Source organism: Protopterus annectens, chromosome 4.part0, assembly GCF_019279795.1.
Source record: "Protopterus annectens isolate FY-2018-M chromosome 4.part0, PAN1.0, whole genome shotgun sequence".
NCBI classification, from domain to species: domain Eukaryota; kingdom Metazoa; phylum Chordata; order Ceratodontiformes; family Protopteridae; genus Protopterus; species Protopterus annectens.
Window position 1 is genome coordinate 309,791,455 of NC_056733.1, and position 26,401 is coordinate 309,817,855.

Below are 26,401 nucleotides of genomic sequence, written 5' to 3' on the forward strand. Positions count from 1 at the left end.
TACCTGGAATAATATGTTTTTACTATGGAGGAGAGACTTACAATTATTAAAATGATAATATTCCCCAAGATTTTATACTTAATACAATCAATAATACTTTCACCTACAAAAATAACTATCAAGAAACTGAATACACTAATGTTAAATTTCTTATGGGCACCTAATAGACCTAGGATTCCATTAAAGAAACATACTAATAGCTGGTCTCAAGGGGGTATTTCTTTTCCAGACTTTAATTTATATATTATCTGTTCTATTATAAAACTTATTACTTTATTAATAGATCGGTCATATGTCGCAAAATGGAAAGATTATTGGGAGCTAATTAGGATGCACTTCATGAAAATCTCCTTAACACATAAAAATATGATTATAAATAACTCCATGTTGTGGTTGCTAAAGGAATTTTGTACTTCACCTATTACACCTAAACATATGGTCTGTTACCCATTAAATATTATTATTAGTTATCGTAACTTTATATTCATGCACCCTAAGTATAGGGAATGGAATTTTATTGTATTCCCTATAATTTATACTCAGGGTATGCTTATGTCATCTACTTCTGAAGGAGCTCATTTAGCTATAGATAATAATCTAAAGTACTGGTATCAGCTGATATCTGATAATAAAGTTAAAAATCTAGATTTCTTAAAACAAGAATTTGATCTAAGAGAAACTTGATGGTTAGAGATTCAGATCTTTAGACAACATCTCATTGATAGAATAGATCTAATGTCTATAACAGTTAAAGAATCTATTCCAAAACTGATTGATTACTTGATAATAAATTTACAGCATAAAGTTTCTGATAAAGGTAAACTTTCATATATACATAAAATTATCAGACAAGAAACTTTTTACAATGTAGATTCATACTGGAATTATTTCACCTCTATTAATGGGGACCCACCAACTCAACAAGATAAACAATATATATTGGAATCTGCTTATAGAACTACATCTTCCATTGTCTGGAGACTTTATACATGGAAATTTTTACATAGATCTTTTATACACCTTTGATGATGAATAAAATTAATAATAAAGATAATCTATGTAAGAGATGTAATGTAAAATTAATGCTGACTGGGCTCATATGTTTTATGACTGTATGAAGTTGAAAGAATACTGGAAGTCAATTTTTGCAGGCTCTTTTTACAGATAATTTCATTATTTCTAAGTCTCTTATATTATTCAACACACCTGTACCTCAATGTGTTAAAAAGATTAAGCTTCCCTTGTTATGGTCTATCCTAGCAGTGGCTAGGAAAATAATAACTAGAAATTGGATTTCAGATACACCTCCTTCGTTCAATGAATTTAAAAATGTTATGAATATAATGTGTCATATGGAAATAAGCACAATTAGAATGAGAACAACTAGAAAAACATCACATTTTATTGTATGGGATAATTTACAAAATTTGTTAAAAAAATTCTAATTTCAATAGCACAGTATTTTAGTTTAATTAATTGATCTGATTGTAGTGGATGTCTTTGTAAATACTTTAGTTGTTTTGTTGAATATTATAATAATACCTATTTTTAATTATTTGTATAAAATTGTTATGATATTTCTCTTACATGTTAAAACAATAAACTTGTTTTGAAAAAAAAAAGAATTAAATATGGTAAGTCACAATGTTCCCAATCACTTTCTGTATTCTCTTTTGTCATCAGATGGCTAATTGTTTATTGGAAAAAGCTGCAGTCAAATGACATTACACCAAGGAAAGGCTGCTTTTAATGCTTTCTTTGGAGATGTCAACATTAGAGACATTTGCTCCATGACCTCTTGGTCATCAGTTTCACACCTTCACCAAACATTGTTACACTGTGATTTTATATGTTAGGCCTGTTTTGGCATTTCAGTGCTTTAGAACTTTACCTTATTATGCCTTAAATTTTGTCTTCCCACTAGCAGTGATTTCTCAAGTTGGGGTAATCTGGAACTGTTTGAGGTTTTTCCCATAAACCACTGTGGGTGACCTATCAAGTTAGATATGACATGTGTTTACTTACTACATCATTTGCTATGTGCAGAATTTTTCTGCTTGTCACACTCCTCCCTTCACACTTTGCCTGAATGGCCAGACCAGCCAGCTTCTCTGGGCAGATTTTCCTTGAAGTTTGGTAAATGTGTCATTTTATAGACGTCTGCTTTTTCTGTCTAGTAGACTTTGTCCTTAAATTTATAGAGACTGCAGGAGCTGAGCGTACCCTCTTTGTCCATGCGACGTAACAAGGCACATTAGCTAGACTTACACACTTGTTTTTAAGCATGGAGTATATAAAGATTTCAGAAACATGCTGGTGATGTCATTACATATTTATTTTCCATCTGCAAAAGGAAATCAATACTTGTGTTGTTGCACAGCTAATGCAACGTGGGGCCTGGTAGAGAGGACTCATGAATGTGCTCTGTTCAGAGTATATTCATGTGTTTGCATAAGGGGGTGTACTATGAATTGTTATAACATGTCTGGATGAGAGTGGATTGAGATATGGTGTGTTGCTGCTTTGGGTTACTCATGGGCTCTGGTAGGGGTACAGTGTTTGCCTATGTAGTCTCCTGGTAATTGCTGCTCTGCTAATTCTACTAGAACCTCATTTTGCAGAAACAAATGATACTTTTTTATTGCAGCAGCCCAAGTCCGTTATTATTTTCTTTGTGTAACAAGAATTCTCAAGAGGAATTTACAAAGTGGGGCTGTGCTGTATCTTCAATAGCTTTATTACTCACATATTGATCTGCCTGCAGCAACGCAAAAATAATTTTGTCTCCAATTCCCGCCAGCATTCAGATTCATTTCTCTTTCAAATCCAAACTGCTAGGAATTGTAGAAGCAATCTGACAGCTGTGTTCTCCTTTACCTTGTTAGAGCATGTATCTTAAGAGCCTTGTAGGAAGTGGGTTTAAATGAAAGCCAATTATAGGGACAATGCTTAGGGTAGCCATCGGTTGTGCCAACTCAGATATGTTTAGTTTATGTACGTATTTAACCTGGACCATTGACTGGCCCTAAGACTCATGCCGTAAGGCAGGTAAAATGCAGAGATATGAAGACAAACAAAATTTACATTTTCTGTTGTACGTGAATTGTTACATGCACTACTAGACAATATATACTAATGAGGGAACAAGTAAACAGAGATGCAATAAGCAGAGTGATGCAATGTAAGATTAGAATGTAAATGTCCACAGTGACAAGCAAAACAAAAGAAAATGCAATATACTAATATACTGTAATGATTACAGAATTAATATGCATAGCCATAACAATTCTGGTAGCACTGCATTCTATGAACTTATCTAATATAACATAAAAAATAAGATACTATTTCTATTATGTTCACTGCATCCTGTAGGGCATTTTTTAGGAGTTATGCAGCTTTTATAATTTTATGGAAATGATTTTTTGCAAAGCTTTAATTCTCCTGAAGGGCTGGCACTGTTCATGCAGTCGTTTTGTTTCCTTTAAGGGTGGACAGAAAAACTATCCATTTCTTTGTGTACACAGAAAGGCTTTGCTTCTTATTGCCAAAGGCTTGCAGTGATGCATTACAGTAATCAAGCTCTGGCTAACAATAAATGCCTCTCTCAGGCCCTCCGTGAGTCAGTGAAATCTGAACCAGCATGATAAATATTGCATATAAGGTGAATCAGGCAGGCTAGATGGCAGGTTTACAGACAGGTCAGCCAGGCTTCTCTAGAATAACAAAGCCTCCGTCAGTGGGTGCATATCACACATTTGTTGAAGGTCTACATAGTTGTGTATTTTTGAGAGCTGACAAGGCTCCTTATGGGCACTACACAAATCATTTAATTTATTTATTCATTTTATTAAATTGATTGATGGCCTGATCGTCTAGGTTGTTTTCAGCCACGACTGTTGCCAGAGCTATGGTTGCAGAATGCTTGAGTAACTGATGTTCATTTAATAATAGTAATTTTTTATGAACATTTTTATTTCTCCCAGAGATGGATATAACTAAAGATAGTACATTTAGATAATTAAACAGTCTATGAGAAAACAATAAATATTAAGTTAGAATAGTATTACTAAAAGCACACTCTGTGAAAGTAAAGCATTTTCAAGTAACAGAGTTAATGAAAAGCATCATAAATTAGTACGGAATCAGTGTGAAAATTCTTCAGTTAATTCGTAGTCATTAACACTGGTAATCTTATTAAGGTGTGATTGCTTGAAGTATCATATTTTATACCATTAAGGTGTCATATATTTACATATGGCTAATGAGAAAGTATGCTTTTTAATTATTGTAGTAGTGTAGAGTGCAAGGCACTGCCTTTAGCTACATGGGAAATGTGCCATACTTTGTGGCCTACAGCAGAATATGGTTCTTCATTAGTTATTAGCTTATGTCTTAATACAGTGAGTGTACTTTGTGTAGTCTACAATGATCTGTCTAGGAGGCGTGATCCAGTACAAATTCCTTGCTAATGGTAGGTGTGAGCTTTAGTATCAAGTGTGTGGAGATGACTGGTGTACCTGTCAAAACGTTTAATATAGAGGAAATAGGGATGCAGATAAACCTCTGAAGAATTCTGCAGCAATGTTCAAAACTAAGTGTTATTGGCATAAATCTGAACATTGTATTCTGTAAAGATTACATTGTTTTAAATTTTCATAGGCAAGAATGGCACCAGATGAGAAACATATTCTCCTTGGGATGTCAATGCATTCTGTGCTGTGGCCAGTTTAGTTAATAGGATACAACTGACAGAGATTGTCGGGTCCACTGTTTGCCATTGGTAGTTTTTAATGCTTTGGTTGGCATAAGCATAGCCGGCCTTAGGCATAGGCCAACTAGGCAGCCGCCTAGGGCGCTGCTCTAGCAGGGGCGCTTTTCCACTATTTATTTGCTGTAGGTAGACCAGGATGGGGGCACCAAGTGGTGTGGTGGGGGGGTGCAGTGGAGCCCTTTTGCCTAGAGCACCAGTTGACCTAAGAGCGCTCCTGGGCATAAGAAATGTAGATATTCTGGTATTTGAAAGTCTATACATTATCCACAGTTTTTGTTAAGGTATTAAAAGTTTCCAGACTCTTAGGGTTGGCTGCAGCCTTGACAAGTCCAAAATGTATACATTTTGTATTGTTTTTTTGTGCAGCTTTTTTGAATTATGCTGTTGACTCAGGTAACCAAGACAACAAGCGGTACACACTATGTCTCCACTATTTACCAATACTAAGCACACCACAACAACGAAGGCAAACATGCAAAAATAAACTAAAATAATTTTATTAAAAAGATAAGCACTTTCACCCACCTCAGTCCAGGCCCTAGACTTAATCAGAACTAAATAAATAATTTGAATGCATTCATTAAATAATCTCACTCAGCATCGCATGACACAATACAACAAATAATATATCCCTAAGCACAATATACTTTAACAGGACTGGTACATTTAAAGTGATATTTTAAAAAGACTAAAACAATGCAACAACTCTTAACAGTAAATATATTTATATTAAAAAATAAACCAAGCAGTCAAAAAAGAAGAAAAGAAAAAGAAAGAAACAATAAAGATATAAAATCGGTGGGGTGTCCCTAGTAACTATAACTTTGCTGATCACAGTCTCAAAACACTACTAATGGAAATTACAGCATTCAGACCTGGTTGATTGTTATCACTAAGCTTGATTTGCCATAGTAGTTCCCTAACTCAGGTAGTTGAGATTTTGACAAAGGCCTTTGTTGATAGTAGTATGGCTTGATTGTCCCCTAAGCATAAATGAACCATCAGCATAACAAGGCGACAGCCTTTTAAATTCCATCTGAGAATACTTCCTTAACAAAGAAGAGGGGACCCTAGCTTAAACTTAGGGAGAGACGCATGCTGGCATTCTGCTTTTAGAAGAGAGAAGTCCTACTGTTTCAAATAAGTGATGATATTAGTTCATTAACTTGTATGTTGAACCAATGTATGATTTGCATGTTACAACCTGTGATGACCCTCCACCTCTGGGCCAGTAACCAAGAAGCCTCAGTCCTCACCACTGGCACCAGTCTGGGATGTTCACTGGGAGGATAACAGGTACACACACAATATCTCCAGATGCAGACCTCTGCATCAAGCACAATCAAGTACAATTTTCCTTAAGAGCACACAGTGAACATAGTCAATTTGAGGCTGGTTCCTCTCTCTTTCTCTAGATCCCCAATAAGACTCCCCACTGGCACAGCTATAGAGTTGAGTCCTTAGCCAGGGTTCCAAGCCAAGTCCTCCAACACTGTGTCTGTCTAGCCAGTTCCTCATGTCCTTGCCCAAGTAGCAGACATGCATACTCTTTGAGATTTGATTTGCACACACACACACACACACACACACACACACACACACACACACACACACACCTGGGAAAGGCTGGCACAGGTTTACTAGCTATGGCCCCTTTTGCCCACAGTATAAGGTAGTTGTCACTGCCACCAGAACCCCTCACCAGCTACTTTAAGGCCATTACAAGGATACCCAGTAAACTGAGTGGGAATATTAATACAAATAGTAGTTTGACCAAGAGCAAGGCTATTAGGAGTGGTCCACACAGTGTCACCAAATACATATGCAACTACTCTCAAACCTTAAATAGCTCTACAAAGATAAGCCACAAGGAAAGGTTTAAATGTATTTAATAATAAATAATAAAAGAAAAAGAAAATACTAAGTGTGTATTCACAGTGACATCAGAGTTCAAATCACAGGAAACTTTTAAAATAACATTGAAGGACAGTCTCAGACAAATAAAGAAAAACAATATCTAAACTGAGCTTCACTATATTCCGGACTGAATATAAGAGAATTACAATTCCCTAATAACTTCCTTAATAGAGGAAAGCAGATGATGTGGTGAATGGTCCTTGTTGTCAGGCCCAAGACAGAATACAGAATGATCTGTCTCAATAAGAGACTTCTCAAAATAACATCTAAAATATTACCTCTGGGATAGCTTGCAGAATGACATAATTTTAGGGTATCTGACTTCTAGTTCATATGCAAACCCCCCATTGCTGGAAGCTGGTAGGAGTTAGCACCTACCTGTATAAATGCACACACAAGGGCTTTTGCTCAGATCTGTGGCAGATGCTGGAATTCATAAAACAATTACATACCCCCCCCCATACTTCCAGAGTAGTAATTAGTTCACCCCAAAGACAATACAGAAAGCTTCCTAGTATAGACTTTGTGTCTCTGGCTGCATTGATACCTGTGGGATAGCATCTTTGTGGCCTAGCCTATAAAGTGATTTAATTTCAGATATCTTTTGAAATTTACTTGACTGAGAATAACCTTCCAGTTCCCTCTGTTAAATATATACATTTAAACAGTTACAATAGTCCATGTACATTTCTGTTCTCTCCAGTAGGGCACACTGTGGATACACTTCAAATACATGCACTTTACAAATACCTTTTCAGCACCAACATCTGTATAAATCAGTTTGATATACACATGACATACAGTTCTAATACATTTATAACACAAGCATCTTGTATAAATCAGTTTGATATTCACAAATGACATATAGTTATTTACAAAATTCCAGCTAGCTGTGCTTGCTGGCAGTACCTCCTTTCATCACACAACCAATGCTTTGTAATTCACTCAACAGAAAAGGGTGAATTTTTTTTGTTATATAACCCTTTTAAAACTTATAAATAAATCACCTTTCAGTTGTCCTTTGTCCCTGTTAGTGTATAGTTTTGTTGGCAGACAATGCAGAATTTGCACTTTTAACTTGCTGAAACTAAGCAGCTAACTTGCAGAAGAAAAAAAATGTGGTGTAAGTTATACTTTTAGTTATGTATAGATTGGTGTCTCAATAAACTTTAACAAAAATGGCTGAACAAGCATTGTCCAGTAGTTGTTAATGTGTGTGATCTGATAGGCTGCCTGTTTTTAAAGCTTTTACCTACCTTAAGAGAAGTATCTGTTTCTGTATTCAAGTCTCAAACCTAAGAGACACTTTGAATTAGTTCATGTGATATTTATAATATTCATATAAGTGACAAAGTGTCTCTTAGCTCCATACAATGAGTTCTGGTTAGCTACTTACCTGAGATTTACCTGTGTGCCTGATTATTTCTTAAGGAAATATGTGTAATAAAACTCTACAAAAAGCCGAACTAAGAAGAACAAAAAGCAATATGGCGCACAGGTGAACACAAACCACTGTTTATTGAGCACTTTCATCGGTAGTCAAGTTGACTACCGACAAAAGAGCTCAGTAAACAGTGGTTTGTGTTCACCTGTGCACTGTATTGCTCTTTTTGTAATAAAACTCTGATATCTCTGTGTCAAGACATTAATAACTGTTTGAATACCCAGCATGCTTTTAGTGAAAGAGCATTTCTACAACCTTGACATAAATGGTTCTTTCCATTGGCGGCCAGCCTGTCTAGCAAAGGGAAATGCATAAACAAAGGTAATTTATTTTTCATGTTCTTAAACAGTAAAATGTAATGGTGATGACATATAGAAGTGATAAAGCTTTCAAATAATGTTTAGTAAGCTTTCAGACTAGCAGCCAGCATGCATTACATACCTAGCACAAATGGGAAGGCTCATGTGACTGCTGCTTAGACCTGCATCTCACTTGGCTTAGTGTCTGATTATACGCAGTTGAGCCTTTGTGTACTTTCTGATAACCAATGTAAGAAAGAAAGAAATGCAAAGTATGCTAGTTTCTTCGGAAGTAGCAGACCTGTTTATAAATAAATAGCTGATCTGTAGAATTCTTGTTCATTTATTAATTAAATTACTGCTTGATAAGATAATGCAACTTGTCATACAGTAGCCTGCCCTAAATATGAACTAAATCCTAATACTATTGAAATGTAGGTGATGTTGCAAATGTAAGGTGCATTGCCTGAGTTGTACAGGGTTTCTTATTGGACAGAGGCTAGAAGCACAAGAGATAAAACATCATTAGTTTAACTGGGGAAAAAAAGTGGCACATTAGAAGGCTGCTGTGTTTACGGCTGTATGATACAGCTTGTGCCTTGGACATCATTGATTTGATAATCATAGCGTGACCTATATGGGTCTATATTAGGAAAGTGAAAAGACGTTTGCGCGAATACGTAAACATCGAACTGTATAGCAAGAAGTGGACTTAGAGCGAAAGTCGAAAACTGCGAAAATGGAAATATCGAATTTCCATGGTTGGCCCGTCTGTGGATTAGCTGCATAAGGTAAGTGTTGGATAGTTACGGAGTTTAGGATAGGGTGTGGGTTAAGGTAAGTGCTTACATAAGTAATGTATGTTAGATTTAGTGTAGGGTTAGAGGTAGGGTTTTGTTAAATGTATGTATGTAGATTATTTATTTTGTTTGTGTATATTTTCGTAGGGGAAGTGTGCGGTAGTTACGAATAGGGAGGGGTTAAGGATAGTGCATAGATAGTTTTGTATGTGGGGTTTAGTAGTGTTGGAGGTAGGGTTTTGTTAAATGTATGTATGTGGATTATTTGTTTTGTTTGGGTGTATGTCTTTAGGGGACGTGTGCGGTAGTTGCAGACCATAGGGTTAGGGAGGGGTTAAGGATGATGCATAGTTAGTTGTGTATGTGGGGTTTAGTGTAAGGTTAGAAGTAGGGTTTTGTGCTTTACTTTAGGTTAGAAGTAGGGTTTGGTTAGTGTATGTATGGGGTTTATTTATTTTATTTGGGTAGGTAGTATATAGCTAGTGGTGGGGTTGGCCGACTATGACAGTTCGATTTTTATTTTTCGCTGTTTAGTGCTTCGGGATTTTCACCGTATAGGGTTGATGTTTTGGTATTCACGTATAGGGTCTTTTGCTTTTGTAATATAGATCCGTCCTATATTATGTCATCCTATATGTACAAGCATATTAAATGGTTTATTTTGCTGATTACATGTGATACACACAAGTTTTTTTGCTCATTGCTTTTTGATATGGAATAGCAACTATCTAGGAGAAGGTGAAATCTGACTTTCTAAAGGAAGAGATGTTTTACATAGTCACAGGTCTTATTTGAAACAATGTTAAATTTATGCTTACAACATTAGAATCGTACATTTAAACTTGCAAAAAGTTTATCAAGTCAGTAAAGTAATGTATTCCTCTTTCGAGATAGTCCATGTTTTCTGTATAAATATGCTTTAATTTCAGAAAACATCTGTTAACCCTAATGATTTCTTACCCAAGCCACATCTGCACATACAGTATTGTTTGCAGAATTGTTCTATTCTTTCTTACCTTGAAACAGACAGTGGAATTTTACCCTCTCCCTGTTCTTGCTGCCAAGTAATCAACCCTCCTGATATAAATGTGTGTGTGTGTGTGTATCTATAAAATTATGCATTTATATTTATATATATATATATATTTTTTTTTTCTCCATTGTGGTGCAGCCATGGAGTTGGTACATAAAATTTAGTGGGGTAGAAAAATATTTTCTTGTGTATTTTTTAGCATTTTATACTCACCAGTTTTTGATATTCATGTTTCAAAACCGGTGAGTCAAAGCAGTCTTCTTCAGTTGCCCACAGGTAAACGTGTGTGTGTGTGTTTGTGTGTAAATATATAGGTTTCCAATTATGTAAGCAAACTCTTAAAGTTGCGAACTATGTTTAATTGAACGTGTTTACCCAAAATGGTGAAATTCCAAAAACACGGAACAGTGATTTTTTTTCCCAGGGAAAAAAATCACTGGGACATTTTTGGGACTTTGTCATTTCCTCCACTGTGGTGTGATCTCAGAGTTGGTATATTTAAGTAGGTGGTGTGTGAAAAAAAATCGCTGATCTGTCTGTTCGGCATTTTGGATTTTTGAAGTGTTTAAGGTCGATTATACAGCGTTCACAATTTCAAGCGTTCACTGAATTAATATAGACCCTTATATAGCTATATCTGTGTATATATACATATATATATATATATATATATATATATATATATATATATGTGTGTGTGTGTATATTTAGATAGATTCATACATACACACACACATGTATGTATATATATATATATATATATGGTTTCCATACACTAGATCGAATTTTCACTAATTCGAAATAGTGCATGGATGCTCACTGCAGCGAAAGTGCACTTAATCGAAAGTGCACTTATGCAAAGTTCAGTACAACGAACGGGTGTTGTACTGAACTTCCATGCAGTACTCACGGACCTTAGGGTTAGGGCATGGGTCATAGTAAGGGGATAGCCCGTAGGGCTATCCCCTTACCATGACCCATGCCCTAACCCTAAGGTCCGTGACGACTGCAGTGCAGTGAAGGACATATCAATGTCCTCCACTATGGTGCGATAGTCACGAACCTTAGGGGTTAGGGCATGGGTTAGGGTAAGGGGATAGCTTTACTAACTATCTCCTTACCCTAACCTATGCCCTAACCCTAAGGTCCAAGACTATCGCACCATAGTGGAGGACATAGCTTGTTTTTTATGTCCTCCGCTGTGCTGCGGTGGTTTTGATGAAGTGCACTTACACAAAAGTTCACGTCCGTTAAAGTGAACGTTCGCAGAAGTGAGGCTTCCTACTACAAGTCCGAAGTAGTGAACTTTTGTTCTTGTAATAGGAATCCATATATAGATATATATATATATATATATATATATATATATATATATATATATATATATATATATATATATATATATAGGTTTACTATCAAAATTGTGAACGGCACTAAGTCGACTGTCATATAGTCGAACATGGAAGTTCGAAATCGGTAATGTCGAAGACAAAATAATCAATCTAGGAATGGTTTTAACATGGGTCGAGGTAGGGGAGATGTTTGTAGTTCGGAATAATACTGAACACCTACCTCGACCCATGTTAAAAACATTCCTAGATTGATTATTTTGTCTTCGACATTACCGATGTCGAACTTCCATGTTCGAGTATATGACAGTCGACGTAGTGTTGTTCGCAATTTTGATAGTAAACCATATATATATATATATATATATATATATATATAAACATTTATTTAAATATTTAGAGCTTGAAAGATCACTTAGAATAATAACGAAGCCTCAACGTTTTTTCCCTTCTAATTACTCTTCTGCTGAAGGAAACAGCAGGCTAGCTCACAAGTTTATTGAACGCTGTGCTGCTGAGTACAGAGAAAGTGGAGATCTAGTTATTCTTTAAACTGAAAATAAGGTTGCTGCTTGTCAAGAATTTTTCCTGACAAGTCAGGAATTATTGGGCTATGTCAGGAAGTCTAGAAATCAGATTTTCTGTCTGGAAATTAAGTTTTGGTAGGTACTTGTCCAATATTCTTAGCCATTCCTAGAGCTCTCTGAAATTTATTTCCCCAAATACTTAACTGTTTCACTAGGATTTCCTATCTGCATTTAATTTATTTCTTCAGAATATTTTTTATTTACTTTAACTGGCATCCTGGGTGATGTGAAATGTGATAGTTGGCAAAAAGACTATTTATAAGTTTCTTATCATGATGCATCTTAAATGTACAGAAAAAAGTCTGAATGTTCTTGTTTATAAAAGTGAAACATTGAACCTGTCTTCCAGTTGAGCATTATGCTCTTTATGGTAAAATTCCATTCACTTTTTTTTACTTCAGTGTAAATAAAAAAAGTAGATGTAATTAAAACCTGGATTCAGGAAAACTTTATTCATTGTAGAAATGTATCATCATACAGTGGAGCAATGGGTAGAGCAAAGAGAAGAACAAAGGGTGGGACTTTTGTCAGGTTTTTGTTTTTATCAAAGGCAACAATTGTAATTTCAAGTAGTGTTTTAGCATCAGTATTTCTTTATAGGTTTGTAAGAGCTGTTTGGTCTCGTTAAGTAACTTACTCTGAGTTATGCAGCCTTGAACCATGATCTGCAGAATATAGTCTGTTCATGATGACCCTAATAGAGTTATGCAGCCTCGAACCATGATCTGCAGAATATAGTCTGTTAGTAGTTCATGATGACCCTAATGTTGTGCTTCAGTATTACTGCCAGGCTGTCTTAAGCAAGCAATAATGCCCAACAAGGTATGTGTCACTGTGTAAATAATGCTGCCCAGGGGTGTTCTGAGACCCAGTGCTGCAGGTACACATATTTCTTAACTGCTGCTGCCACTAGTCAGTCACTCTCAAATTCTCTCTCACACAGAAATGCGGACATACATTTCTGCTTTCATGCATGTAAGCACAGATACAGTTACACATGCAGATAGAAACTTAAACATGCACACACCTCTTAGAAGGGCATGTACAGAATTTGCTGATTAGATTAGCAGAATGTCACAGCTAATAAACCTCAACTTTGCAACTGATTACAGTAATATCAAATTATGGACTTATGTTTTTCAAGTTCAGCAAATCAAAATGAAAGAGCAGTGACTTTGTTTTTGTGCTCATTTTTGTTTGAAGTTTGTGTTTATATATGTTTTGTTTTCTCCCTAGTTATAAGGTAACAAACACTGATTCTGAAAAACAGCTAGCTTCTTTAGTTCAGAAATATTTTGCTGTGGTCTAAATATTTAAGAGGTATGTTCTGTGTTAGATGAGCAAATCTTTTTTTCTAACTTTTCATGTTTCCCTTTCAACAGGGCTGAGACTGGCAGAACAGTTAGGCCGACGAGAAGATGAGGCTAAAATTCGACACCGACTGGGACTGTCACTTTGGGCTAGTGACAACCTAGAGGAAGCACAGCACCAGGTATTGTATGCTGCAGTCTTCTGTACCTTATGTGCACTCTGGCGTGAGTCATACTAGCTTTTTTTTAAACAACAGTGCACTTTTTGTCAGTGCACTGTTGTACCTCAGTACCTCTTTAAATCCCCTTCCATGATAATTGTGAGAGACAGAAACCTAAAAAAAGTATATTCTGGTTAACAGAAACAGCACATCCTGGTAATACTGATCTTTTGTGTTGCACATATTCGAAGCAGTGATCAGCAAAAGTATTCATACTTGAGTGCAGTTGCCACATTTTCACATGCCCAAAGTGGGACACTTTTTACTTACATCTGAGGTTCTTTAAAACAAGTCATACCCTCAGTGTAAACAATTATGTTGCATATTATTATCAAAACAAGGATTAGAGTGTGATTTTTATTTAGTTATATCATATTTTAAGGTATTTGTAAAATAGTATCATATTTTTTGCAATATACAGGAGAATTTTTTCCTCATGCAACATGAAGATATTTGCCACTTTTCATAATGTTTCACAGGACATCATTTCCAAAGTCAGGTCATCCTTGTGTAAAAAAGGGCAGAATGGGTCACCTAGTAACTTTATTTATACATTTTTGAATAATGTGCACTGACTGATTACACCAACTATGCTGGGGGTGGTAATATTAGAACAATTCTAATTCAGAAATGTATAGGGTGTCACAACTCTATTACATGTGAAGGCAACCATTAAATCATGCCTTAGGCACAGAAACTCTTGGGATACATTTTGGTTGCATGGCTAGTTTTATAAAGTTCGTAGTGTTCATTAGCCTAGTATGCACCTATGAGCATAATGATAAAGTCCTGACCACAAGGAATCCAGATGATTCAAGATCAATTAGCTTCTCTAGTGCTGCAGACGCTGGGCAGGAAAGATTGGGATTATATGACTGACACCTGTTTGCCCATTGGGTGAGGGGGAAGGCATTTTAACCCATTGTAATGCCAGCTTCTACAGGAAAAAAAGGTACATGTCATGCAATGTTTGATCTGAGGGTCTGCACATTTTACTTACAAGGCACATTCATGAGGTAGCTTTTGTAAGTTGTCTACAGGAATTTGCACTTCTACATGGGAAGGAGGTACATGCCCTTGCATGTGAGAGCATGCATATAAGCCACCCAGCAGGAGTTACAAACTAAATAAGAGACCTGCTGTTGATTGCCTAAATGATGGCCACTCTCAATCGTCTGTCACCCTAATGAATGGATGGATTGAAGGAGCTCTCATGGTTGGCATGTAGCAGAGGACAAAAAGCACATAGATTAAAAAAAAATACACCATATGATCGAAATGACAGCCTTTGTTGATGGAATTCATCTGATGCATAGGAACAAAAAGGAGAAGTATCTTGCTGGCTTGCAATTCATGTCATAGTAAATATATACTTAAAGAACCACAAAAAGTAGAAACTGAAAAAATATATATTTTTACCTTGCTATAAAGCTCTACACAATTCAGATTTGCCAGCAGCACAATAACTACTAATTTATTTTTTCTGTAACCATTACTCCCCTCATGGGGGCGCATGTGCTTACATAAACTTGTTTTCTTAGAGTAGTACTTCTTGCCCACAATTCACTATGAGGGCACAGCTGATAAGATTGCAGAGCCTTAGTGTGTTCTGTTAGATCACTTTACCATTTTATTACAATGGAAGTAATGAGAAGTACTATCAAGTTTGAAAATTCTCAGTAAAAAAATGTCACTGACTTTACTTGTAGTGACTCTTATTTTTATTTTCTACATAAGTGTTTCACCATCTGTGTAAAGCTTTTGTAGAAGAATAATGAAACAAGCAAAATAACTTATCCTTCTAAAGAAGTTATATTTTGTGAGATTCATGTTTTGTCTTCTTTCTGCCTTCATTCCACTGCGTCAGCCAGAGAGTCATATTTCCTGATGTGCATAGCTAAGCTAAAAAGTGATTTTCTCTCAGTGGTCATTGGGTTTATTCACCTTACAGACTTAAAAAGGCTGATTATGTTTACTGTCCAAGAGTTAAATGTAGCTTTGTATAGCAGTACTGGATCAAAGAACCGTAAATAACTTTATGAATTAACTGTGCATGAAATCATAAAAATAGCTCTGGGTACCTTACTCAGTATGTTTTCCATACCAAATAAATAATTAAACATTTTCAGATGTTATAAGTGAAATGATGCAAGATCATGGGATACAAATGCATAAAGAAAGTATGACGAACATATGATATGAGCTTGTGCAGAGGTCAGGAGGAAATTGTTAGTTGTCACTGAGGCATTTCAGTGGCCCACTAGGCAAATGCTGCCAGATTCTACTGCAACAGAATTTTGGTTATTTGGTATAAGCTTCCTGGGGATCCATGCAAGTTGATCCCTCAACACCTGATCAGAATAGTTTGCCTCTCTTTCATTAGTATCATGGAAAAGTATTGGAAAGGATTTCTCACCCATTGAGAGTTTATTGTATTTGTTCATTTTAACAATTATATCTCCAGGTCTCCCTCTAGAGAAACTCATGAGGAATGGTGCTCATGGTAATCAATCTTATTATATGCTATCTAAGTCAATAATAGCATTGGCTAATGTGCTAACCTCTGCCTTTGGTAGGTAGGTCATGCAATTCCTTAGTATTTCGATGTGATGTTTTAGTTTATATAATTTTTGCATGAAACATTGCACCATTTGGGGGTTGTATAAACATGGTCAATTTGACATTTTTGCTAATTTATAACCTTTATCTGTCATATTTTTGTATCAATTTGATAGACCTGTAATATGTTGGTTATGTATGAATTTTTGTTCTAACTTCACATATAGTCATTTATTTGGAATATGGCTGGAATAATGTTTATTGTATTATCTTCTCAACTTGCTACTGTGTAATTTTGTAGTCCCTACACTGTTGTCCTTATCTAATAAAGTAAAGTTTATGAGATTTTATTCGGCCCTCGCATCACGCTAACAGTTTGTTTTTATTTCATTAATCTGAAATATTCTTTTGTTGCTTACATTTCTTTATTTTTTTGTTTGTGAAATGTTTTGTATTTCATTCAAGCTGAGCCTAAAATTAGTCAGTATTGATTAGTGCACTATCCCGGTAAACAATTGTAAATAAAATAATGAAGAATATGATTAGGTTATTAATGCCATAGATGAGAAGAAACTACTAAGTCTTAGTTTTTCATATGTGATAGTATGATCATTATCTATGGAGGAATATATTCTCTGTGGAAGGGGAATGTGTTTAGGTTGTAGCTGTCCTTTAAATAAATAAACAAGTGGTTGCCATCTTGAGTCAGATGTCACTGCTGTGATTTCGTCTCCCAGAAACTTAATTTCCTTTATCCCATGTCATCTCTTCTGAAATACTAGCAGTGTTAGTAATTCAAAAGGTAGCTCATTCACCTTTGATGTGTGGAAGATCAGAAGGGTATAGCTTCAATCCCCCACACTAGATGTTTTAATTATTGATCCAGTAATCACAGTGTGGTGTTGGGGTGCTACAATCCCAAATTGCCAACATTTGGATGAAACATTAAAATAAAGTCCCATCTCTCTCAGTTGATGGTAAATGATCTTTCTATACTTACTGATGAAAATAAGAGAATTACTCTAGTGCCCTGGCCAAATTATTTATAGTGAATATTAATATCCCCTTGTGTATTCTCTGAAATTAGGCTATACCTCTGGGGGTACCATGCTCAACAAACGTAAAGAAGTACGCAATTAAGTAAATAAATAAGTACTCTGACTTAATTGTTCTTTTCTGGACATTCTTTTTGTCCTGTAGCTTCTGTAGAATTTTGCAGAGGTTGTTGGACCTACATGTCTCTTCCCTGTCCTTCACAGAATAAAAACTCCTCCTTTTACTTTATCTTATTCAGGAAGGTCTTCCCTGACGGCTGCTCACATATTACCCTGTCTCAGTGACAACTCTTCTAAGTATTAGCAACTCCTGGTGATGACTCCTCTCACTATTTAAGCAAGAGAAACAAAGTTCATTTTATCTGTTAATCGTGTAACAGGACAGGGTAACCCAGTCTTTCTTGGACCATTTCCTACCATGATCTGGCCCACAAGTTCAAGGATAAAGGTAATTGTGATGCCATGAACTGTATAGTCCATACCATGTTATTGTAGCTATTTTCTTCCACTGAATTCTTCCTACTTCTCCAGATAAGATTGTTCTGTCTCATTTTGGGATAGTACTGGGCAATCTGCATGCCTCAAAGACAGTACCTAATGGAATGTATGATATGCCTTCTGAGCATTCATTGAATGGCATCCTACCATCCTACTACGAGGGTTATACCTCAGAGCCTAGCTTCTAGGAAAATACCTGTAAAGGTAGGCATACTGTATGTATAAACAGGGTAACATTGCTGAGATCTGAGCACTACTGGAACCCCACCCAAACAAGCAAACAGGTAATGAAGTTTCATAAAAATGACATGCTTAAGACAGTTTTTGACCAAAGCATTCTTCAAATAGTTTGCTAACAAAGTTTTGTGTTCAGGATTCCACCTTTGTGTCAGACTATATACTGGGGATTGACAAACGCCCAAACATTAAAGACCAAACCCCATAATATGAGAAGCAAAGTAACATATGCATACAAAAATGACAAGGATGGTAACATATATGCAAATACACAAGAGAGAGAGAGAGGAGCTCGCTTGTATCACCTGTTGGAGAGTTTAACATTAGGTACTTGTGTATGTACATGGGCAGACAGTCTTGTCTTACTGTTGGACAAACAATTATACTGAGGGAGAAGTTGCAGATGATAAAGATGTTATGGTTAATTTTTTATTTATGGAATATACTTTTTTAGTTCTGGTTGACAATATTAAGTCTTGAATGGTTCATTCCATGTCCTTATTTTCCCATCACTGGCACTGTGTATTTTGATTTTGTTAGGTAGTTTGACTGATTCATCCTTCCTGAGTATTATTAACAAATTGCCTAAGTTTAGGTTGGCCACATAAAAGTACATTGGTTTGCTATGATTGAAGGTATTCGGGATTTTGATGGTGTTATTCCACTATTATCCCTCCATTTGCATTACCTTCCTTGTATGAGACATTATCTCCTTATTCGAATAGGAACCCTATGGATCATTCACCTTCCTTGTCTGAGGCATGATCTACTTATTAGATCAGTCACCCTCCTTGTCCCAGGAAGCTCTCCTTATCACCAGTAACCCCGCTGTTTTTCTGTTTGTCAAACATTGAAACAAGGACTTGATTTCCTTAGCTTGAGTTTCTGTTTCATTTGCTTCATTACCTGAATAAAGCCTAGTAGGAAAGGGTGCTTTTTTTGAGTGACCCAGGTTCACTGGCATGATTGAGATACTCTGTAATTAGAGACTGAGGGAATGAAACCCGCGACTAAGTGATAAAGCTCGTTAGTTGCTTCTTTCCTTAACTATCTGCACTATTCTGCCAGGTAAGCATCTGGTGGTACTATTGTTGTTTTGAGAGGCGGACAAAAGTTAGCTGTTTTATTGTTATTATAGCATCCTCTTCTCTAAAATATGTGCATAAACAGAGTATAAAATGCAAAACCTGAATACTTTACAGTTAAATAACATTTTGTTTTGTTTTCATATATAAAATATTTTAATTTCACTTATGCAGTCTACCATATGGCTGCACCTCTTAACATTAAGAATCAAGGCAGAGTCAGAATCTCACATTTTCATATTTTAAACAATAGTCTTCAGATAATGATCCCAATGGTTACTGCTTAGCTACAGACAGGAGGATTATTTTGTCTTAATGTAATACTTCACTACAATGTGTTATTAAGAACATAAGCCAGGCTGTGATGAATTTGAACGTGAACATTGCAATAGCTGAGACGTGCATAGTCTGGTGTCCCTATGACTGTATGTACTTAATGTAACATTTAATGCCTTTTTAGATATTCCATTTACTTGTGACTAGGGTGGTGGTGCTGCGGTAGCGGTGTCGCCTCACAGTAAGATGCTGTCTGGTTCGATTCTCAGCTAGAGCGTCTTCTGCGTGGAGACATGTGTGAATGGGTGTATCTTCGTTGAAGGTTGTGCGTCAGGCCTGGCAAGCCGCTACGTAAAAATCAACTGCCAATCATTAGCGGACCGGAGTTCCGCTGTGGCGACCCCTAACCGGGAAAAGCCGAAAGACACAAACATTTACTTGTGACTAGAAAGACTCACTACATTAACAAAGGTTCCCTGGACTTAGTGCATTTCTTGATTTTACCCAGTGCAGAAGGTGGCAGCTTCAAAGGGTTTTAAACATGTACAATATGCTTCCTCTGAAACAAATGGTCTTTGTCAAGGAAGTCCATAGTATAGCTTTTATTCCTGATTCCACCAGAAACTTTCCCTGATTTAAATTGATAGTAATTTTACTGCTGAAACCAAATGTGATCTCTTAAAGCATGTCACACACTGTGGGATGGTGCACTGAGAATTACTGTCAGTGTACACTGCAGATATTTGCCTTTCCTCACTTGTCAGGACCTTTCTGGGGACAGACTAAATTCACTCTGACTAAATGAGGTTCCTTTTGAGCTAACTGAGGATATTTGTATTTGCAGGCACTTAGTGTGCTCACACACCTATCAGCCTCTTAGTGCACAAAATCTGCACAAAGTCAAAAATAATGGGTGGACCCAAAATAAGGATGGATTGTAATTACTGCTCCTATAAACAAAGTTACTAAAATAACAGGGTTTATGTTAGCATGACTTTTCTGAAACATATGAAGACTGAAACTCAAATGTCTGTCATTATTTAATTACTCCAGTCTTCAGTGATTTGCCAGAAAACCACAAATTTTATGACAAACAGACCAAAAATATGAGGCAGAAGTCTGGATATTATGGAAAAATATGGACAGTTGAGAGGTAAGCATGCTCAGCTTTCTTTTCTGCCTGAAAGTACATAGGCGTACTTAGTCTGAAGGTATTTAATTATGATCTGACAGAAGATGTACAGTTTTGCTGTGTCTGAAAGCAAGTAGATCCAAGTTCAAATGATTCTTTGCCTTACTGCAGGGATTCTGGACAATGCTAAAAATAATTCCACTGTATTCGGCATTCATCAGACCAATCACTGAGTACAATGCCCCCCCCCTTTGGTATGTACCTAACCAGGCATATGCAGTAATTGGAATGCCCGCAGAGGTTCCTCACTAAAAGAATACAGGGCGTAAATAACATGTCCTTTGCAGAGTGCCTCAAGGCCCTATCAGCGTATTCTGTCTCCTACAGGCTCTTGAGGGGAGATCTATACCTGGCATACAGGGCATTGTCAAACCCCACTCTGATGGACCTCCTGCATATCCACAAAACAAACAGTACCAGAATTACCCATTCTAAAGACTTAAACATTGTCTGTGATATAAACAAGACCTGCTGGAGAAATAAGTATGTATCAAAGAGTCAGAGACCACCCCGTCTATGAAACAGGCTCCACATCCATGTAAAGTAGAGTTCTTCCCTAACCCAATTCAAGTGCATATTGGACAATTGGATGGGAAACCGGAAATTCATCCCTGATTTGGCACCTATGTTTCTAATGGAAACAGGTAACCTGTAAATGGTTCATCTCGCATGCCCATGCTTACACTTATCAAGAGTATCAGAACTTGTCAGAGATCTGGGATGCATGGCTAGGCTTAAAAAGGCCCTTGAGATCATTAGCCTAGTAATCACCTATGAACCTATAATGGTGTGGGGGGGCAATGGTCCAAAATTAGAGGCAGACTTTAAATACTGCTCTTATAAACTTAAAAAGTGTTTAAAATAGGCTTTGGATTAACATGCATATTCTGAAGAAGGAAATCTGAAACTCAAATATCTGTCCTCATTTAGTGACTTCATTCCTTTATGATTTGCAAGAAAAACACAATTTGTTTGAGGAAACGGCAACAAATATGAGGCAAAAATCTGGACATTCTGCAAAATTCTGGCCAGTTGAGAGGTATGTTCTGTGCTGTGACTGGGGGTACTCAGGTGTATACTTAACTGAAAGTGCTAGGATACTGCTGACAGACTGCGCTTCTGTTTGCTCTTATTAAAGGTGCCTACATGTGTCAGATGAAGATGCCCAGTTTTGCTCCATATCAGGTATGTAGGTTTGTTCTGACTTGATGTGGTGCTTAGAAAAAGCTGAATGAAGGCTTTTCATAGCGAAACATAATGGGTTCCCAAAGCCCAGTGTGCAAAATTTCCATATGAAAGAGTGGCTGACTGGCTGAACTTTTTTGAAGGAGTGTATGGGGCTTCCCCTTCCTTCAAGCTATGAAAAATGTGAGGAGATAATAGTTGATAAGGGGGTGCAGTGGGAAAGCCAACAGTAGTGTAAATGGCTTTGCCTAAACACAAAAAAAAAAATGAGATTGGAAATTACTTCTATTTATGTTCAAAGAAAAGTTCACTGAATTGTATTTTTCAAACCTTGCCACAGAAATTAATTCTGTATTCCTCTTGGTAAAAATAATTTGGTCTGGTGTGCTTTGGATGAAGATATTCAGAGTTTGCTACATAATGGCATTTGTCTGCACCATGGCAGAGGTCAATTTTAAGGACACAACTTTGACTTGGTATGATTTCAGCAGTAAGACCTGCGAAGCCCACTCTTGTTCTCTTTCTTCAGTGTCATCTAGGGTAACTCTAGCTGACTGAAGCCCCCTACACATCTAGGGTAACTCTAGCTGACTGAAGCCCCCTACACATTGTTGGGTATATAGAGCTGACTCACTGAACTGTCATTTCTTCCATGATCTTCTTCCACACCCCAGATATGCAGTCACATTTTGCTCTCAAGCTGCCTGCACGTGTTAAGACATGCTTCCTATCAGTCCTTTCCCAGGATGCTTTGTTATGTAACATATCAGTGAGCACTCTTGGCAATGTCATAGCAACCTTGTATCCGCAGATGACTCAGTCTTCTGAGGTTGGCATTAGACCTACACATTTACAAATTACTCTGTTGCAGGATGAGCTGATTCCTCAGTTTGACTTTCTACTCCCTCCCACTTTTGTTAATTCATTTACTATGGAAAAAATAGAGAGCAAAAGACCCTATTTTTATATGAGACCTTAAGGTAAAGTTATGGTTAAGCGTGACATTATGCAAGTCAAGACTAAAAGAAATCAGACCCAGCACTACTTGAAGCTTACCAGCTTTTGATAGCTATAACCCTCGGTGTTGTATTTATTATTTCTTATGTATCAGGCCGACTCAAATTAATTGTACTTTTGTTACCACTAGTACTACTGCTATTACTATTGTTATCATAATAGCATTCTCCTCTCTAAAATAAACTTCATTCACAGAGATATGATTAACCTGAGTTCAAAGTGTAGGTTTTTCACTACCTGTATGCTAACAGATGAGGTCTGTCTCCCAGCTAGCTGTATAAAAGTGAGCCGTTTTATTTCTATATTAAACATGAGCCCAATAAGGCACTATTAAGTCATTTTTATGTTTCCTCTTGCAGCTTTATAGAGCATCTGCACTATTTGAAACCATCCGACGTGAAGCACAACACAGTACAGACTACAAGTTATCATTGTTTGATCTGCAAACATCATCCTACCAAGCTCTCCAGCGAGTCCTTGTTAGCCTAGGTAAGTGCAGAGAACGTGTTACTTCCAGTTTCATTTCCACCTTTCTTGCATTGTCTCATTCCCTTTAGGCTGAAACTGCAGTGACGTGCTGTATAAATGTTACTTCTTTGTATTAATGTGAAGGCATTAATATGCTCTTGGAAAGGGAGAGAAGAAGTAGAGGAGAGGCAAAGGAGAGGAACATGGGGGGTGAAGCAAAATACAAGCTGGCTTTCTATTTCCATAATTATAAACTTTCCCTGACAGCTATGGATATTCCTGTTTTATACTCTCTGCAGACAACAGCAACAGATGTACTGAAGAGTTGAATGTATTCCCAGCATCACAATATATGATAGGGAGGCACAACAAAAAAAAAAAATGGGTGAACTATATTGTTTGCAGTGATAAGCAAAAAGAACCACTACTGGTAGCCAGACATAGTAGCTGTGAGGCAGAGAAGTTCTGCATCATTGCAATGAATGTGTAAATCAGTGCCTTAGCAGGACCACCCCACCATTTCAACACAAGAGCTGCCCCTTACCACATGGACTTCAGAGGTCATATCCTAATTCTGACCTGTCAGGGGTTAGCAGTGTTGATGTACTGTGTAACCAAGAGTGCATACTAATTTAGGAAGATGAAGATGGCTACATTCATCGCACAGTATGAGATATCATGGCAACCAGTGCAAACGGTGCATTATTTACTAATAGGCATTTAGCTAGAAAGTAGACATTTGTTTTTTGACAGCACTATTATAAATAGTGTGGTTATGACTGAGCTACTGAACAGTTAGGAGAGAAAATTTTTTTTTTTTTATTTATTTTTTGTGGAGGCATTTGTCCTTATAGGTTCATAGGTAGGTACTAGGCTATCAGCCCTAGGGCCTATACAAGCCCAGCCAAAAAGGTACCCTGGCTTTTGCCACCCAAGAAAATTATTTTCCTGTGCCACTGTCGAGCAGAGCCACAGAAGTGATCCCCAGGGTGAATTTCCTATTTCTCATCCAGTCATCAAGATTTTTCTTGAAGAGTGCTAATGAGGAGCTTTGTTTGATATAGATAGGTAGTTTATTCCAGAGTATGGAAAGTCTTTGGGACAGGAATCTATCCCACCGGCATGTTCTGTTTATTGTGGTGACAAGGTTTAGGTCCCTAGAGCGTGAAGCTCAGAGGGATTGGGATTTCTTTAAGTGGAGCATGTCTAACAGCTCTGGGTTTGACAATGCTTTGTATGCTAGGCAGAGATCGCCTCTGAGTAGGTGATATGCGACGGAGTAAAGCTGGAGTTTTTGAGACGGTCTGCGTTGGGCATCTGTTTGAGGCCAGTAATCCTCTTTATGAGGTATTTCTGTGGCCTTTCCAGTTGTTGTAGATGTCTTGTGAGGTACATACCAAAAGGGGCATTGTACTCTATAATGGGTCTAATGAGTGATGAGTAGAGGGGAACAATGACCTCTTTTTTTTCTGGATGAGAAACCATTTGTGATGAGGTGTGCCACGTAGAAGGATTTCTTGACTACTGTGGCGATGTGATTATCAAAGGAGAGACTACTGTCCACCTGTGTACCAAGATCTCTTATCACACTTTCGATGTTAAGTATACTACCGCCTATGTTGTAGTTCATGGGTACTGAGTTTTTACTGAAGGGGATGACAGTGCAATTTTTGGCATTGAGCTTGAGGCCATGGCTTTGACACGAGGCATCTGTCTCAGTGAAGCCTTTTTGTAGGATGTCCACATCGCTAGGAGTTTCGATTATGGTTCCTAGTTTGCAGTCATCTGCAAACTTCGTTAGCCAAAGACCTTCTGTGTTAGCCTGTACTTCAGAAGTAAATACCAAATCAGGAGAGGACCCAGGACTGAACCCTGTGGTACTCCACTTGTCAATGGTCTGAAGTTGGATTTGGAGTCTTCTACTTTCACAGTGTGGGTTGTGTCCATGAGCCAGAACAGACTACCTATGTGAAACAGAGCTCCTCATTAGCACTCTTCAAGAAAAATCTTGATGATTGGATGGGAAATAGGAAATTCACCCCGGGATCACTTCTGTGGCTCTACTCAACAGGGGCACAGGAAAATAATTTTCTTGGGTGGCGAAAGCCAGGGTACCTCTTTGGCTAGGCTTATATAGGCCCTAGGGCCAATAGCCTAGTACCTACCTATGAATCTATTATCCCCTTGCACACATGTTTGATAAAGTACAAGCAGTAGAGCTGTGGCTGTGTACAAGAAGGCTTTTGAACACAGAAGATAAAGGATCAGTTTATAGAAAAGAAAAAGAGACAAATGATAGATTTTTAATGGTACTGATTTCTGCCTACATTCTTTATTCTTAGGCCACCATGATGAGGCACTTGCAGTTGCAGAGAGGGGAAGAACGAGAGCTTTTGCTGATCTGCTGGTTGAACGTCAGACTGGACAACAGGATTCTGATCCTTATACTCCTGTGACCATCGACCAGATCTTGGATACTGTTAACAGCCAACGGGGACTTGTTTTGTACTACTCACTTGCAGCTGGCTACCTCTACAGCTGGCTAGTGGCTCCTGGATCAGGTAAGAGATGAGGACATTTTTTTGCACAGTGTTAGTGCTGTAGCCTGGGAGCCTCACAGTCCACAGTTAATACCAACAATTCATTACTCTGCATGCCACAGACTAGGAACTGTAACTTTCTACTAGTTTGGCATCCATGTAAGTAAAGTTCTTCATCCTACCTCCATCACCAATATGGAGTGCCAACATTTTGTCACAGTGGTTAATGAAGTACCAGTGGCATTGTGGGGTTCATGGGTATTAGTCTGCAAAATAGAAGATAACATATGACTTGTCCGCACTGCCAAGCTCTCTCTCTTTCTTACACACACGCACACACACACACACACACACACACACACTGTCTGAGGTAATGCTTCAGTGTTATATCATCCTGTTTGTAAACCACAAACATACATTTCATATAATATATTTAAATTATGGAGAGAAAAAAATGGAAATGCAGAAACATATGGAAAATGTGTATGACCATAACATTCATGAATGCTGTACTGTGCTGTTTTCTTGCAATGGTATTTCAGGTCTTTTGGTTGTATA

The 26,401-nt window shown here is 37.3% G+C and overlaps 1 protein-coding gene across 3 annotated transcripts in view; it reads left to right on the plus strand.

Moving 5' to 3' along the window:
- Window positions 1-26,401, plus strand: part of TTC28 (tetratricopeptide repeat domain 28) — a 1,879,863-nt gene that overhangs the window by 1,299,335 nt on the left and 554,127 nt on the right. For all 3 annotated transcript variants that reach the window (XM_044068299.1, XM_044068301.1, XM_044068300.1), the window contains exons 8-10: window positions 13,583-13,692; window positions 23,195-23,324; window positions 25,646-25,864. In XM_044068299.1, the coding sequence (XP_043924234.1) occupies window positions 13,583-13,692; window positions 23,195-23,324; window positions 25,646-25,864 (459 nt within the window). The remainder of the gene's footprint in view (window positions 1-13,582; window positions 13,693-23,194; window positions 23,325-25,645; window positions 25,865-26,401) is intronic.